We start from the raw sequence: 12,976 nt of genomic DNA on the forward strand, positions 1-12,976 counted from the left end.
TTTACATTGTAAGGCCATGACAACCACTTTTTTGTTGAAAACAACCGACTTGGTTTTCATTAAATATTCCTAAAACAGTTCAGTCTTCTGTAAATGACAACAACAACCAACAAACTGGATAATAGGATCACCTTGTCAGCCACCACTGGCAAGCTCAGTGCAACATGAGGAGCTACTACATTGTTGAATTTTCAGTACATTTTTGTGAACATATTTTCCCTTTTCTTTAAAAAAGTAAAGCTAAAAATAAAAAATAAAAAAAATAAAAAATAGGGGGCCATAGCTACTCCATATCTTTGTCTTAGTGATGTAAGCAGCACTTAAAATGTATACACGTAACCAGAGCAACCCTGTAAGCATCAAACTCACACAGATGAAGAAACTGAAACGTAAGGCTATTCTTCATCAAGCACTTCCTCCCTTGCTTCCTGTAATACCTTTAGAGGTATCATTTTCCTTCCTTCACCCCAGAAAAGGCTTGAGTATTTAAAGACATTTACAGGATTATGTACAAAAATGGATGTTGTGTTGGACCTTCTGCTAAAATAATTCATAATACATCCGAAAAAGGGAGAAACCTAAAATACACACCAAAAAACAAACAAACTTGGATTTCCATATTTCACATTTCACACCCTTTGACTAGTGACTCTACTCGCACATCAGAACAAAAACACAATCAAAATAGAAAATAAAATTATTAATGTTTACTGGTACAGATGAAACAGTAGGACTGGAAGAATGGAATGTTAACATGATTGCACATCGAGAAGAGGAGAGCCTAGAACCCTAACCCTATGGGAGAGGAGAGCCTAGAACCCTAACCCTATGGGAGAGGAGAGCCTAGAACCCTAACCCTATGGGAGAGGAAAGCCTAGAGGCTACCGCCCTGTGGGAGAGGGGGCTAGCAGTTAGCCAGCACCCCACCTTTCTTTTGTATTGTTATACAGTAATAATAACCAACAGCACCAAAAACAATGTATCTCTTTGTTGAGTATCAGGCACAGTTTTCACTTGCTAGCGAAGGAGGCCTCCCTCCTACTACAGAGACAGAGACCAGCGGCACCTAGGTCTGTATTTCTGACATACAGCCATGGCACCTTGGTCCGTTTGACATACAGCCACGGCACCCCAGGCTGTGTTTCTGACATACAGCCATGGCACCACTAGTTCCACAAGTAACAAAGAAAAAGGAAACAACGACGACAAAATAAACACAGAAGACTTTCTCGAAATCTAAAATCAAAGCTAAAATCCCAAATAAAACAAGCCAGCCAAAACACATCTGCCTTTCAAGTTTTACCTGGTGTGGGTTAGGGAGCAACAGGCCCTGAACAACAGGAGCTTCTGCAGGCAGGAGGAGGAGAATAAAAACAACTCATCTTCAAAAACTAAAGAGAGAAAACTTTGGGTTCTACTTGTGTCATTTCAATCAAATGAAAAAAGGAGCACCTTCTCCATTCGTCCCTTTGTTCACAGTTGAGTGACAGATGGCGATGGGCCTGACTGCACACATGGGGTGGGGGGGGGGGGCAGTGAAAGGGGCACAACATTTACCTGTGAACGTTTCAATTAATGCTAACACCCCGCCCCCAAAGAAGAAACTGAAAAAACATTTTCCGTGCTAGTGCAAAAAAAGACTGCTTGTTTTCACAAGTTTGCCATACTAAGGGGGTGGGTGGGGTAGTTCGCCATACTAAGGTTGCGTGGGAGATTTGGGGCATTATATTTTTTCTTTCTTTAAAAAAAGGACAACAGTGATTCTCCAAACTAAGATGGAGGGGCAGTGGGCGGTGTTAACTTCCTCATGTGACGGCTGCGGGAGACAGGTGGGAGGAGGAGAGGCGGGACAGGGACACCTCCACGGTCTCTCTCTTCCGGGGTCCGCGTTTAGGTGGTGGTTTGATGGGGCTTGCACCGTTACATTTCTCAGTCGTCTTCCCCAGGGCCTTGCCACACACCTGCTTCACCAAGCTGTTGATCTGCTCCTGGGGGGGCGAAGGCACGAGGGATCAGACAGAACATATGCGTTATAATGAACACTACACTAGAAATGAACAAATATCATATTTATCCAAACATTGCATGTTACACCACTCCGCTGTTGAAGGTTCTGATCAATTCTGCTCAGATAAGAGCGGGTTATCCCAGCAAACCAAAATTGTTCCAAAAAAGTTCTAATAACACAAAAAACAGTCCAGTTGTGCTGATGATACAATTTTTGTATAAAACATTCACCTGATTGCAAGACCATTCCCAGAACACATGTAGTTATTACATTCCCTGAAAACGTAAGAAACTTAGGGGATTGTTCTGTGCGGGTTGTTACAGATATTGTGCACAACATTTTTGTGAATGTAAGGAAGACATTCCAAGCATATTTCATTTAAAACATTTTATCTAAAACATTAAGAATGTTTTCATCATAATGTTCGATAGAAACCAAACTAGAACTTAAGCCTCTATTCAATCCGTATCCTGGAAGTTCAGCCTTAAAGGCCAATTTAAAGGCAATGTTCCCACGGTGGCAGAGACAGTATTCACGTTAAATGCTGCATACGATGGCGCAATCAGAAATGTTATGATCATTTTCCATCGCGCAATCTGTAACGCTTCAGCGATAAATTGAATAGAGCACTTAATGGGAATTTTAGCTAATGTCCTGAGAAAGTTCCAGGTTTGCTGGGATGGAATCTTACCTCATCGTAACGATACATCATCTTGAGGCCTCTGCAGGACTTGTGATTCTCCACGTATCTCAAAGCACACTCCAAACAGAAGACTACGTTTTCATTCTCCTGGACCACCTGGGATGGACATCACAACTCAGAATTCAACACATCTTTTCATGGAATGGTAAACTAAATTCATCTTTACATTTAAACCATTTAGCTGACGCTCTTATCCAGAGCGACGCACAGGAGCAATTAGGGTTAAGTGCCTTGCTCAAGAGCACATGGACAGATTTGTCACCTAGTCCGCTTATGGATTCGAACCAGCAACCTTTTGGTTACTGGCCCAACGCTCTTCTCCGCTAGGTTACTTGCCGCCCCGTACATGGAGCGGTTAACTACATTCACCCTTGCCCAGCACCAGCTCTAGTTCCAACCCAAATTAACACTACTCTCCATAACCCAGCCCTAACCCTAGCACTATTCCCCATGGGCCAGCTCTCACCATGGACAGGTAGCAGAGGTGTTGGCAAGTCTGGCAGCGTCTCTCTGACGACTCCAGCGCCAGCCACTTCCTGGGTTTCTTGCGTCCATCACCGGGCACCAGGCTGTTATCATGTGTTCCGTAGCGGGCAGAGGACAGAAGCCCTGCCTCGTACAGTTCCTGCCGTTGTCTCATCTCTATGTTCCTATTAGAGCAGAGCAACACAACTCAGTGATTCAGAACACGACAATTCACAACGTTGTGATTAAAGCTCAGTATTAACTGTTTGCTGTATTATCTAAAGGTCTCTCCGCCCTGATGTAGACACTAAGCCCATCCATTAAATCATGGAGTGTATTTGAAACAGAAGATTTTGGGGTATTTTCAACATGGCTTTGACCACAGTTAGACTGAGCTATGTCTTTGATCATACTGGCATGGCAACAGAGGATGAAGAATGAGGCCGTAACAGCATCCATGTTTTGATGTGCCCGGTTTCCATGGCTACCGACCTGAGGTCTTTGAGAAGAGCGGAGATCGTAGTCAGAATGTGCCCATTCTCGCGTTTGGATTCGGCCGTGGCGATCTGATAGAGTAACTTCTCCATGGAGAAGGGTTTGGCTATGTGCCGGCATTTCAGGTCCTACAGTGGGAAGGCAGAGAGACACTGCGTTAACACAGAACTTTGACAGAATATCCTACAGCCTTTTGTATCAACCAGATTACATATGACACTACACTAAATCAACAGGAAAAAAAACCTGCATAGACTGTAGCGCAGTGCTGCCCAACCCTGTTCCTGGAAAGCTACAATAACCTCCTGTAGGTTTCCGCTCCAACCCCAGTTGTAACTAACCGGATTAATCTTATTAACCACCTATTAGAATCAGGTGTGCTAAATTACATTTGAAGCCAAAACCTACAGGACGCAGTAGCTCTCCAGGAACAGGGTTAGGCTAGTGCTCCCGAGTGGCGCAGCGGTCTAAGGCACTGCATCTCAAGTGCTAGAGGCGTTAATACAGACCCTGGTTCGATCCCGGGCTATATCACAACCGGCTGTGATCTGGAGTCCCATAGGGCGGCACACAATTGGCCCAGCGTCGTCTGGGTTAGGCCGTCATTGTAAAATAAGAATTTGTTCTTAACTGACTTGCCTGGTTAACTTCTCTACGGTAGGGGGCAGCATTCAGAATTTTGGATTAAAAGCATGTCCAAAATAAACTGCCAGCTACTCATCCCCAGAAGATAAGATATGCATAGTATAAGTATATTTGGATAGAAAACACTCTGAAGTTTATAAAACTGTTTGAATCATGTCTGTGAGTATAACAGAACTTATTTAGCAGGCGAAACCCCGAGGACAAACCATTCAGATTCTTTTTTTGTTGAGGTCACTCTTTTCAATGCGTTTTCATTGGGAAAACAGGTTTCTAAGGGACCTGCTTGCAGTTCCTACCGCTTCCACTGGATGTCAACATTCTTGAGAAATTGGTTGAGGTTATTCCTTTGTGTAATGAAGAAGTACGGCCATCTTGAACGAGAGTCACTTGAAGTGTCCTGTTAGATAGAAGCGCGTGACCTGAAAGCTAGCTATAGTTGGTTTTAATCCTGTATTGAACACAGATCATCCTGTCTTCAATTTGATCAATTATTACCGTTAAAAAAATACCTAAAGTTGTATTACAAAAGTAGTTTGATTTTTTGTGTGCAAAGTTTACAGGTAACCTTTGAGATATTTTGTAGTCACGTTTGAGCAAGTTGGAACCGGTGTTTTTTTGGATCAAACGCGCCAAATAAATGGACATTTTGGATATATATCGACGGAATTAATCGAACAAAAGGACCATTTGTGATGTTTATGGGACATATTGGAGTGCCAACAGAAGCTCGTCAAAGATAAGGCATGAATTATATTTTTATTTCTGCGTTTTGTGTCGCGCCTGCAGGGTTGAAATATGCTTCTCCGTCTTTATTTACTATTGTGCTATCCTCAGATAATAGCATCGTTTGCTTTCGCCGAAAAGCCTATTTGAATTCTGACATGTTGGCTGGATTCACAACCAGTATAGCTTTAATTTGGTATCTTTCATGTGTGATTTAATGAAAGTTAGATTTTTATAGTAATTTTCATAGTAATCATTTGAATTTGGCGCTCTTCATTTTCTCTGGCTTTTTGCCAAGTGAGACAGTAGCATGCTGCCTAAACTCAGATTTTTCGATATAAATATGAACTTTACCAAACAAAACATACATGTATTGTGTAACATGAAGTCCTATGAGTGTAATCTGATGAAGATCAAAGGTTAGTGATTTATTTTATCTCTATTTCTGCTTTTTGTTACTCCTCTCTTTGGCTTGAAAAATGGCTGTCTTTTTCTGTGACTTGGCTCATACCTAACATAATCGTTTGGTGTGCTTTCGTCGTAAAACCTTTTTGAAATCGGACACTGTGGCTGGATTTACAACAAGTGTATCTTTAAAATACTTGTATGTTTGAGGAATTTAAATTATGGGCTTTCTGTTGTTTTGAATTTGGCGCCCTGCAGTTTCACTGGGTGTTGACGAGGTGAGACGCTACCGTCCCACATACCCTAGAGAGGTTAAATCTAAATAGATATACTGTGGTAGACAATGAGCTATGTCTCTAAACGGCCACAGGGTGGCAGATCCGGCTTCAGACTCACCTTAGCAGCCTCATATCCCAGGTTCATCCACTGGGGGGTGGCAAAATACACGGTTTCCGACACACTGTAGCCACAGCAGACCTTGGACACAAAGGTCCCGGGGAAGCAGACCACAAACTGACCGCTCTGCTGGACGGTGCGGTGGACCTTGATACCCTCTCGACAAAGCACCTCTGGAGAGATCATGATGTTCTTCTCCAGCATCTCCAGCCCGGGGGTCCCGTTGGCCTGCAGCAGTGTGTGAACCACCTTGTCAAGCTTCACCTTCTCCTCAGCAGGAACAGAATACCTGGTAGGGCGAGAAAGAACCAATCAAGCTCATGCAAGAGTGTGTGTGTTATGCTGGACATCAGCTGTGCTGTGTAACCTCTCAGCTTTGAACAGTCAGAGTTAAGTCTGTGCTTACGCTCTGCCTCAAAGTTAGAGAGAAGATTGAGAACGAGAATGAGATCCTACAGAGGTGGCTTTCCTGTGGGGATCATAGCCTGTAGAGTTCTGTCCGTCTGTGGTTTCATCTGTCAAATGGAGGACCTTGAATGCATAATAGAATGAGACCTCATTTTAAACAGACTCACTGGACAACTAAGTCCTCTGGGAATAGTGTAACAGACTTATGCTTGTCCTAGTGCATCCCAAATTAGCACTTCCTGTATCTTTAGGACATGCCGTTAGACTGTCTAGCCCTTCCTGTATCTCTAGGACATGCAAACACAATGAAAAGATGAGTGGAACATTCATACTTCAAGATAGCAGGCAGTCAATTATGATGATTATGACTTGCCTTCATCTCAGGAACCTCCTAGCACATGTCTACTCACCTGTGTCACCACCAATGGGCAGGTAGCACACATGGGGAGGGAGGGTTGGGCTGGTGGATGTCTACAGCCACTGCCCTTTCTCAAACCCTTCATTACCATTACATTCAATTTGGGCTAATGCAAAGAGATTAAACATTGCCTTCATAACAGGTCAATACACAACACAGCCAGCCTGTGGCTCTACATATTTTCAAAAGACTGGCGTGTGTTCAATGAAGGTGGAATTTGATCAGCTAATTACAAGTCTGATCCGAGTTATCAATGGCATTATGCTTTATATCACATATTCCATGTCACCTTAGAAAAACCACACTTCTTTGTAATGTCCTTGTACAGTACACATGTACCTGTGAGGAGAAAGAGAAACCCAGAGGTGGTCATGTTGGGATACTTACCAAATGCAGTCAGCACCAGTGTGTAAGTAATCAATGTATGGAAGGCGGTTTTGGTCTCGAGACCAGCATGAGGTAGAAAAGACCATGCCAATGTTCAGCCAAGGAATGGTGACCCCTACGGGGAGAGAGAGAAAAGTCCATTTTAACATAGCAGACACCACAACAGGCATCACATTGTCTCAGAAAGACGTGTGCCTCAGGGGTGAGGATGACGGGTTAGAAATCTCACCGGGCACGGCTCCAAGATGCCGCAGAATGGATCCAGAATTATTAGGGAGGACAGTGAGGTTCCATCCATGTCTGAAACAGAGAGAACAGTCATTAACACAGTGGCCAGTCAAGAGATATATTTTTAACTCTATGGTTATTACGCCACGTATTACTGTGTTTAGGGTGTGATGACATTGGGTTTTCTTACTTAGAAAATGGCTCTGACTTTCCCACGGGGAAACCACTTCCGTGTGTGTTGGTGTCCACTTTCCCATAATGCACTGCCACATGGCAGTGCCTCTGCTCCACTATCCTCCAGTATTCCTGCTGTAAAGGAAGACAAATAGGAGAAGTGATAGATACATCTGCGTACTGAACAAAACAAAATGTACAGTGACTAATAAATGGAGGTCAATGGCATGCTACAGCAGTGAGCTGACCTCTACATGAAGCCAGTAGGGATTGAGACTAGTTCCATTCTTACCTCGACCTCAGCAGCCCCAGGCTCTTTGTTAAAGCACATGATCATGGTGTTCCTGGCTATCCTGAAGAAGTTGGTGAGAGATACAGATTTCCCCTGCAACAAGAGAAGCCACATCAGGATAGTACAGCTAGCATCAAACAAAGTCAGGTACCCAGTAAACGCAAACGCCATCCTATAGACGAGCCTTGAAGAGAAACATATACATACCACCAGGGCATAATTCTGCAATGAAAAATGAAAGGAAAGACTAGATGACCTCAGTGTACTGTATTGCAAGTCTCTGCAGCTGCATGTCTGTCCTGAAAGTTTCCGAGCTTGACTGTAGTTAATATGAACCTTCACCGGGACACCTCCTCAGAATGGAGGGGTGTTGATAGTCTATAAATCTGCCTGTACCGTCCCTGGATTTAATACCCTGCTGAAAGACACCCTCTCCTCACCCCTCTTCTATGTGAGAGCTAGGTTACTGTACTGAACTCACATCCCATGGGTCTGCTTGTGTTGGGGATTTGGTTACAAGAAAAAGAGGGAAAAGATTGAAATGGAATCCAGACTAGGACAGTGTTTGAGATGTCATGATCAGACATGCAGCAGGTTCAGAGGAAGGAGACAGTTAGAAACAACATGCACAACATCACACTCAGGCTCTTCCATGAGAAGAGCAGCAGGGGCAACATCTGGGTCACGAAGCTGTGGTGTGTGTGTGTGTGTGTGTGTGTGTGTGTCTCTCTCTCTCTCTCAATGTTTGGGCAGGGGTAACAGAGGCAGAGCAGAACGATGTTGAGTAGAGAGGCAGTGGCCTGCTGTCTGTGGGCCCATTTCACCCAGCTCAGCACTGACCTACATTCCATCAGCCAGAACAGAGCTGGCAGACAAACAGGAAGACTGGAGCTACACTACCAGGTTTCCCTTCCTCTTGTAGCATGAGCAGAGCATGAGAGTAATGAACAAAAACACTAATTTAAAAAGGATGTGCAAAGTTGTTGACCTTGCATCACCTTGTAAATACACTTGTGCTGGTCACTGAGAACCCCCTTCTCCTCATCCTCATCTTCCTCCTGCTGTGTCATTTCCCCATTCCTCTTTTCCTGAGAGAACAGCCTCCGGCGTCCCACCTTGAGCTGCTGACTGTCCAGCTCCTTCAGCCGGCTGCACAGCTGACCGTTGCTGTGCTGCACCAGACTGCCGGCCAGCCCGTTCTTGGGCTCGTAGCGTGGCAGGGTCAGGCTCCTGTCTGAGTGGCCCTCCAGGGGCCCCCTGCGACGTTCCAGGCCCTCCTTCTCCTGCAGCACCTCCCTCTCCAGGCGCCGGTGCTCCTCTAGGGACAGAGAGTCATAGGACAGCAGGTACTGGAGGTAGGATTCCTGCAGCTTGGCTAGACGGTCCTGCGCTGACTTGGGGATCCGCAGCAGATCAGCCAGTTTACTCCACTTCTTCAGGTCCATAACCTGCTGCATGCCGCCCATGTCATTAATCAGCTGGAAGAACCGAGCCAGGTCCACCTCGCAGCCACCTGGGGGGAAAGAGACAGATCTATGGGGTCAGATAGAGTTAACCCTAAACCCACAGCCGACTGGGGAGAGAGATGGGTTAGGGTCTATGGCCGTGAGTTTAACACTCCTACAGTAATGATCTAATCAAATTGGTCACATACAAATATTTAGCAGATGTTATTGCGGGTGTAGCGACATTCTTGTGTTCCTAGCTCCAACAGTGCAGTAGTATGATAGCACTACATCGGCCGTATTCTCAAACCGATTCAGTAAACATTTATTTCAGCCATATAGACTGACTGAGCTAGAGGCTGTTTAAAACACATCAAGCTGCTGAGTGAGAGATCTAAAGTGACAGACAAGCTGCTGGGTATAGTTTTATTGTCTCAGACATACAGGCCACATCTGAACATTCATATTGACCTCACAGTATAAATACCAGATACGGTTGGTGGAATGCAACAAACATTTTATTGGATTGTCAATACTGTTGATACCCAATTTTTGTGATGTTTGCTAAAGAGGTCCGTTTTGCGACAGTCGTCCAGCCTATGTGAGTGTGTCTGACTAACTGATGACCAGTGTTAGGGTTGTGTTGCTGGTAAAGTAGGGACAGTCTGAGTTAGACTCACCGATGAGTGGTGGGTCTTCCATGGTGATGCCCTGAGATTTGAGGTGCTTCTTGATGCAGGCTAGCCTCTGTACGTTAGGGCCCCAGCGACGGCCTAGCTTGTGGATGCGCTGCACCTGGGTCACAAAGCGCATCTCATCGTTCAGTTTGCACTCTGGGCGCCAGTCAGCCGGTGGAACCACCCGACACAGTCCGCAGGGCTCCGCCCCCTCCCGCACAGAGTCCAGGTACACCAGGGGGTCCTGGAACTCCCGCTGGGTGGGACTGAACTCTGGTGCCTCACCCAACGCTGCCCAGCTCGCCCTGCTCCTCTCCGCCCTCTCCTTCTCCCTTTCCCACTCCCTGTCAGGTCGGGGCTCTGCTGGTTTGTGAGGGGTATGCCCGGGGGTGTGGCCAGGGGACTCTGAGGTAGTTGAGCGGTTAAGGGTGTGGGTGTGGTTAGGGTTAGAGGCAGCCTGCGCCCGGTGCTGTGCTTGTCTGATGAACATCAACTTGCCGGCTGACGCTCGCTTGGGCCGCTGACGCCCTGGCTCTGGATTGGCGAGTGGTGTGGAGGGAGGGGGTGGGGCTAGCAGGGAGGGGGGAGGGGTGGTTTCCATGACGATGTGTCCGTTAGGGACCGAGGCCTTGCCCTGACATGCTTTCTTACTGCGTGTCTCCAGAGGGCTGCTAAGGTTCTGTTTGGTCTTCTTACGGTTAGTCTCCAGGACGATCAACTTACCCTGGGAGTCAGCCACCGCCCCGATGGCAGCCACCGCCACCTCCAGCCTCCGCTTGGAGTTCCTCAGTCCCTCACGCCCCTGCCTGCCCACCTCCTGCTTGGCACAGAGGTGCCCGTTGAGGCGCACTCCGCCCCCGTTGGTCACCTTGTGCACCCCATTGGATAATAGCACCTGTTTGCTTGTTTTTGCTTTGCTATTCTGGGCTTTTCCTGAGTTGGAGAGGGGGAGTCGCTGGTGGCGCTGGAGGTGGTTGTGGTGGCGATTGTTGCTATGGGCTCTATGGGTAGCAGCAGTGCTGTGTTTGCGCTTGTTCAGTTTGGTTTTCTTCACCAGTTCTCGTTTTCCTTTGGTGTATGTGACGAGGCCATTCACAGTTTTGGACGGCAGTCTGAAGTCTTTCGTTTTTTTGGCACCGGCCGTGTGCATGCCTGTCTGGGACGCCCGTGTGACTCCGTTCACTTTAGAGACCTGAGAGTGGGAGGCGAGAGACGGAGAGACCAGAAACATGGAGTTGTTTATTCACATACTGTAGTGCAGCAACATAGAACACAGAATCCCTGCACTAACACACACTCTCAGGAGCTGGAGCTTCACATTGAAGTAAAAACTCCAAGCAAACATTAACACGCTGAAACAGCTATAAAAGTAAAGAGTTAGGGTTAGAACTAAATGCTATGCAGAAATTGCTGCCATTCATTAAAGCCTATACAGGGTTGCTGTACTTTCAAATCAGCTAGTTATAAACAAACACTCTTCTCACAGGGCAAAAAACAGATCAATCAGCTTCAACAACAGATGAAAAAGCCATCCCGGCCCTAACATGAAGAGTGAGGTTCACTTCAGAGCCAACTCCTGTATGTACAAAACACTACATAAAATGGGTTGCTACTTGAAACCCCATCCCAGCAGAAAGAGTTTTATTTGGTATGGTTTCTTTAAGCTCTTTCAAATGTTGCAGATCTGAGAACCCCTGCTGAACATGTGAGCTCTAATGTAGGTAGTTTGGGTTACGTCGGGGACCTCACTGGCCAATGGCCGCTGGGGGAATGAAGCCACCCAGACCCACCAGCGGAAGAAGCAGAGTCGACTCCTTCTCTCAGTTCCCTCTCTCCCGTCATGTTGTTTACTTGCCCTAGTTTTAGTGCTGCCCCTAAACCACCCTCCCCAGAACATGATACAGACTAGCATCAACATGAACAGGAACAAACTTCATTCATGTTAATATACATGTGTGTAGTAAAATGGAAACGGTGTGTGTAGTCAAAATAGAGGGGATGTCTGGACTGAGACTCTGGGACAGATACATTGGGGTTTCTGGCAGCTGGACACCAGCTTTCTGCTTAGACCCCACTAGCTGCTCTGCTGTTCTTCCCACTGCATTCCTCAGTTTGAGTAGCACCCTGTTGTAAGTGAACCTAGTAGCCCTGCTGAAGCATCCTGCTGTAAGCAAACTATGCAGAGGAGATGAGAGGATGGCGTTATCGAACCAGCGAGGTGCCAGAGGGAGGTGACAGCAGGCTTGACGGCTGCGTTTGAAGCAGGGCCGCAGCTGTATTGTATTCCTATCAGGTGCAGCCAACACAAAGAGAGGCTATTAAAAGATAAGGGGAGTGAAATGTGACCCCCTTCATCAATCCTGTCCACTTCCACTCCAACAGTGGAAAAACACAGAAGGAAGGATGGAGAGCGAGAGGGGGGAGAAGGGAGGGGAGAGAGAGAGGGGAGTTGACAGCGAGAGGCAACAGAGAGAGACACTCAGAATGCCTACACATTCCATCACAAAGCCCTCACCTACAGAGAGATCGACCTAGAAAAGAGGCCCCTCAGCCAGCTGGTTCTGGGGCTGTTCACAAAGACCCCACAGAGCCCCAGGACAGCAACACAATTTGACCCAACCAAATGATGAAAAGGCAAAAATATAACTAATTGACACTGGAAAGAATCAACCAACAAAAACAGAGCATATTTGACCACAGTGACTGACCCAAAATTAAGAAAATCCATTGCTATTGGGAGAGGCCGCCATAGGCAGACCTGGCTCTCAAGAGAAGACAGGCTTCGTGCACACTGCCCACAAAATGAGGTGGAAACTGAGCTGCACTTCCTAACCACCTGCCAAATGTATGACCACCTTAGGAGATACACATTTCCCACAGATCCTATGGACACACAACGAATATATATAGAAAAAAATAATAATCTAACATTGATCAACTCCCATATCTGTTAGGCGAAATACCGTAGTGTGCAATCACAGCAGCAAGATGTCCCGTTGCCATGAGAAAAAGGGCAACCAGTGAAGCAAACAAAAAAACATTGTAAATATCACCAATCATTGATTTGTTTATTTATCGTCGCCTACTATTCGTACTACAACTATTTG

General features: G+C 46.2%; 1 protein-coding gene across 4 annotated transcripts in view; it reads right to left on the minus strand.

Moving 5' to 3' along the window:
* Positions 1 to 12,976, minus strand: part of LOC129819990 (protein Jumonji-like) — a 90,689-nt gene continuing 77,713 nt past the window's right edge. For 2 of the 4 annotated variants that reach the window (XR_008754140.1, XR_008754138.1), the window contains 12 exons: positions 9,873 to 11,061; positions 8,746 to 9,260; positions 7,748 to 7,840; positions 7,472 to 7,590; positions 7,283 to 7,353; positions 7,054 to 7,168; positions 5,841 to 6,129; positions 3,669 to 3,799; positions 3,178 to 3,361; positions 2,700 to 2,807; positions 1,131 to 1,988; positions 1 to 1,100 (listed from right to left, as the gene is read on the minus strand). Coding sequence is in view for 1 of the 4 variants with exons in the window: in XM_055876760.1 (XP_055732735.1) it covers positions 1,806 to 1,988; positions 2,700 to 2,807; positions 3,178 to 3,361; positions 3,669 to 3,799; positions 5,841 to 6,129; positions 7,054 to 7,168; positions 7,283 to 7,353; positions 7,472 to 7,590; positions 7,748 to 7,840; positions 8,746 to 9,260; positions 9,873 to 11,061 (2,997 nt within the window). In the remaining 3 variants the exon portion in view is untranslated. The other 2 variants (XR_008754139.1, XM_055876760.1) reach the window with 2 other exon arrangements.

The sequence above is a fragment of the Salvelinus fontinalis genome, chromosome 22 (genome assembly GCF_029448725.1).
Source record: "Salvelinus fontinalis isolate EN_2023a chromosome 22, ASM2944872v1, whole genome shotgun sequence".
In the NCBI taxonomy this organism is placed as follows: Eukaryota; Metazoa; Chordata; class Actinopteri; order Salmoniformes; family Salmonidae; genus Salvelinus; species Salvelinus fontinalis.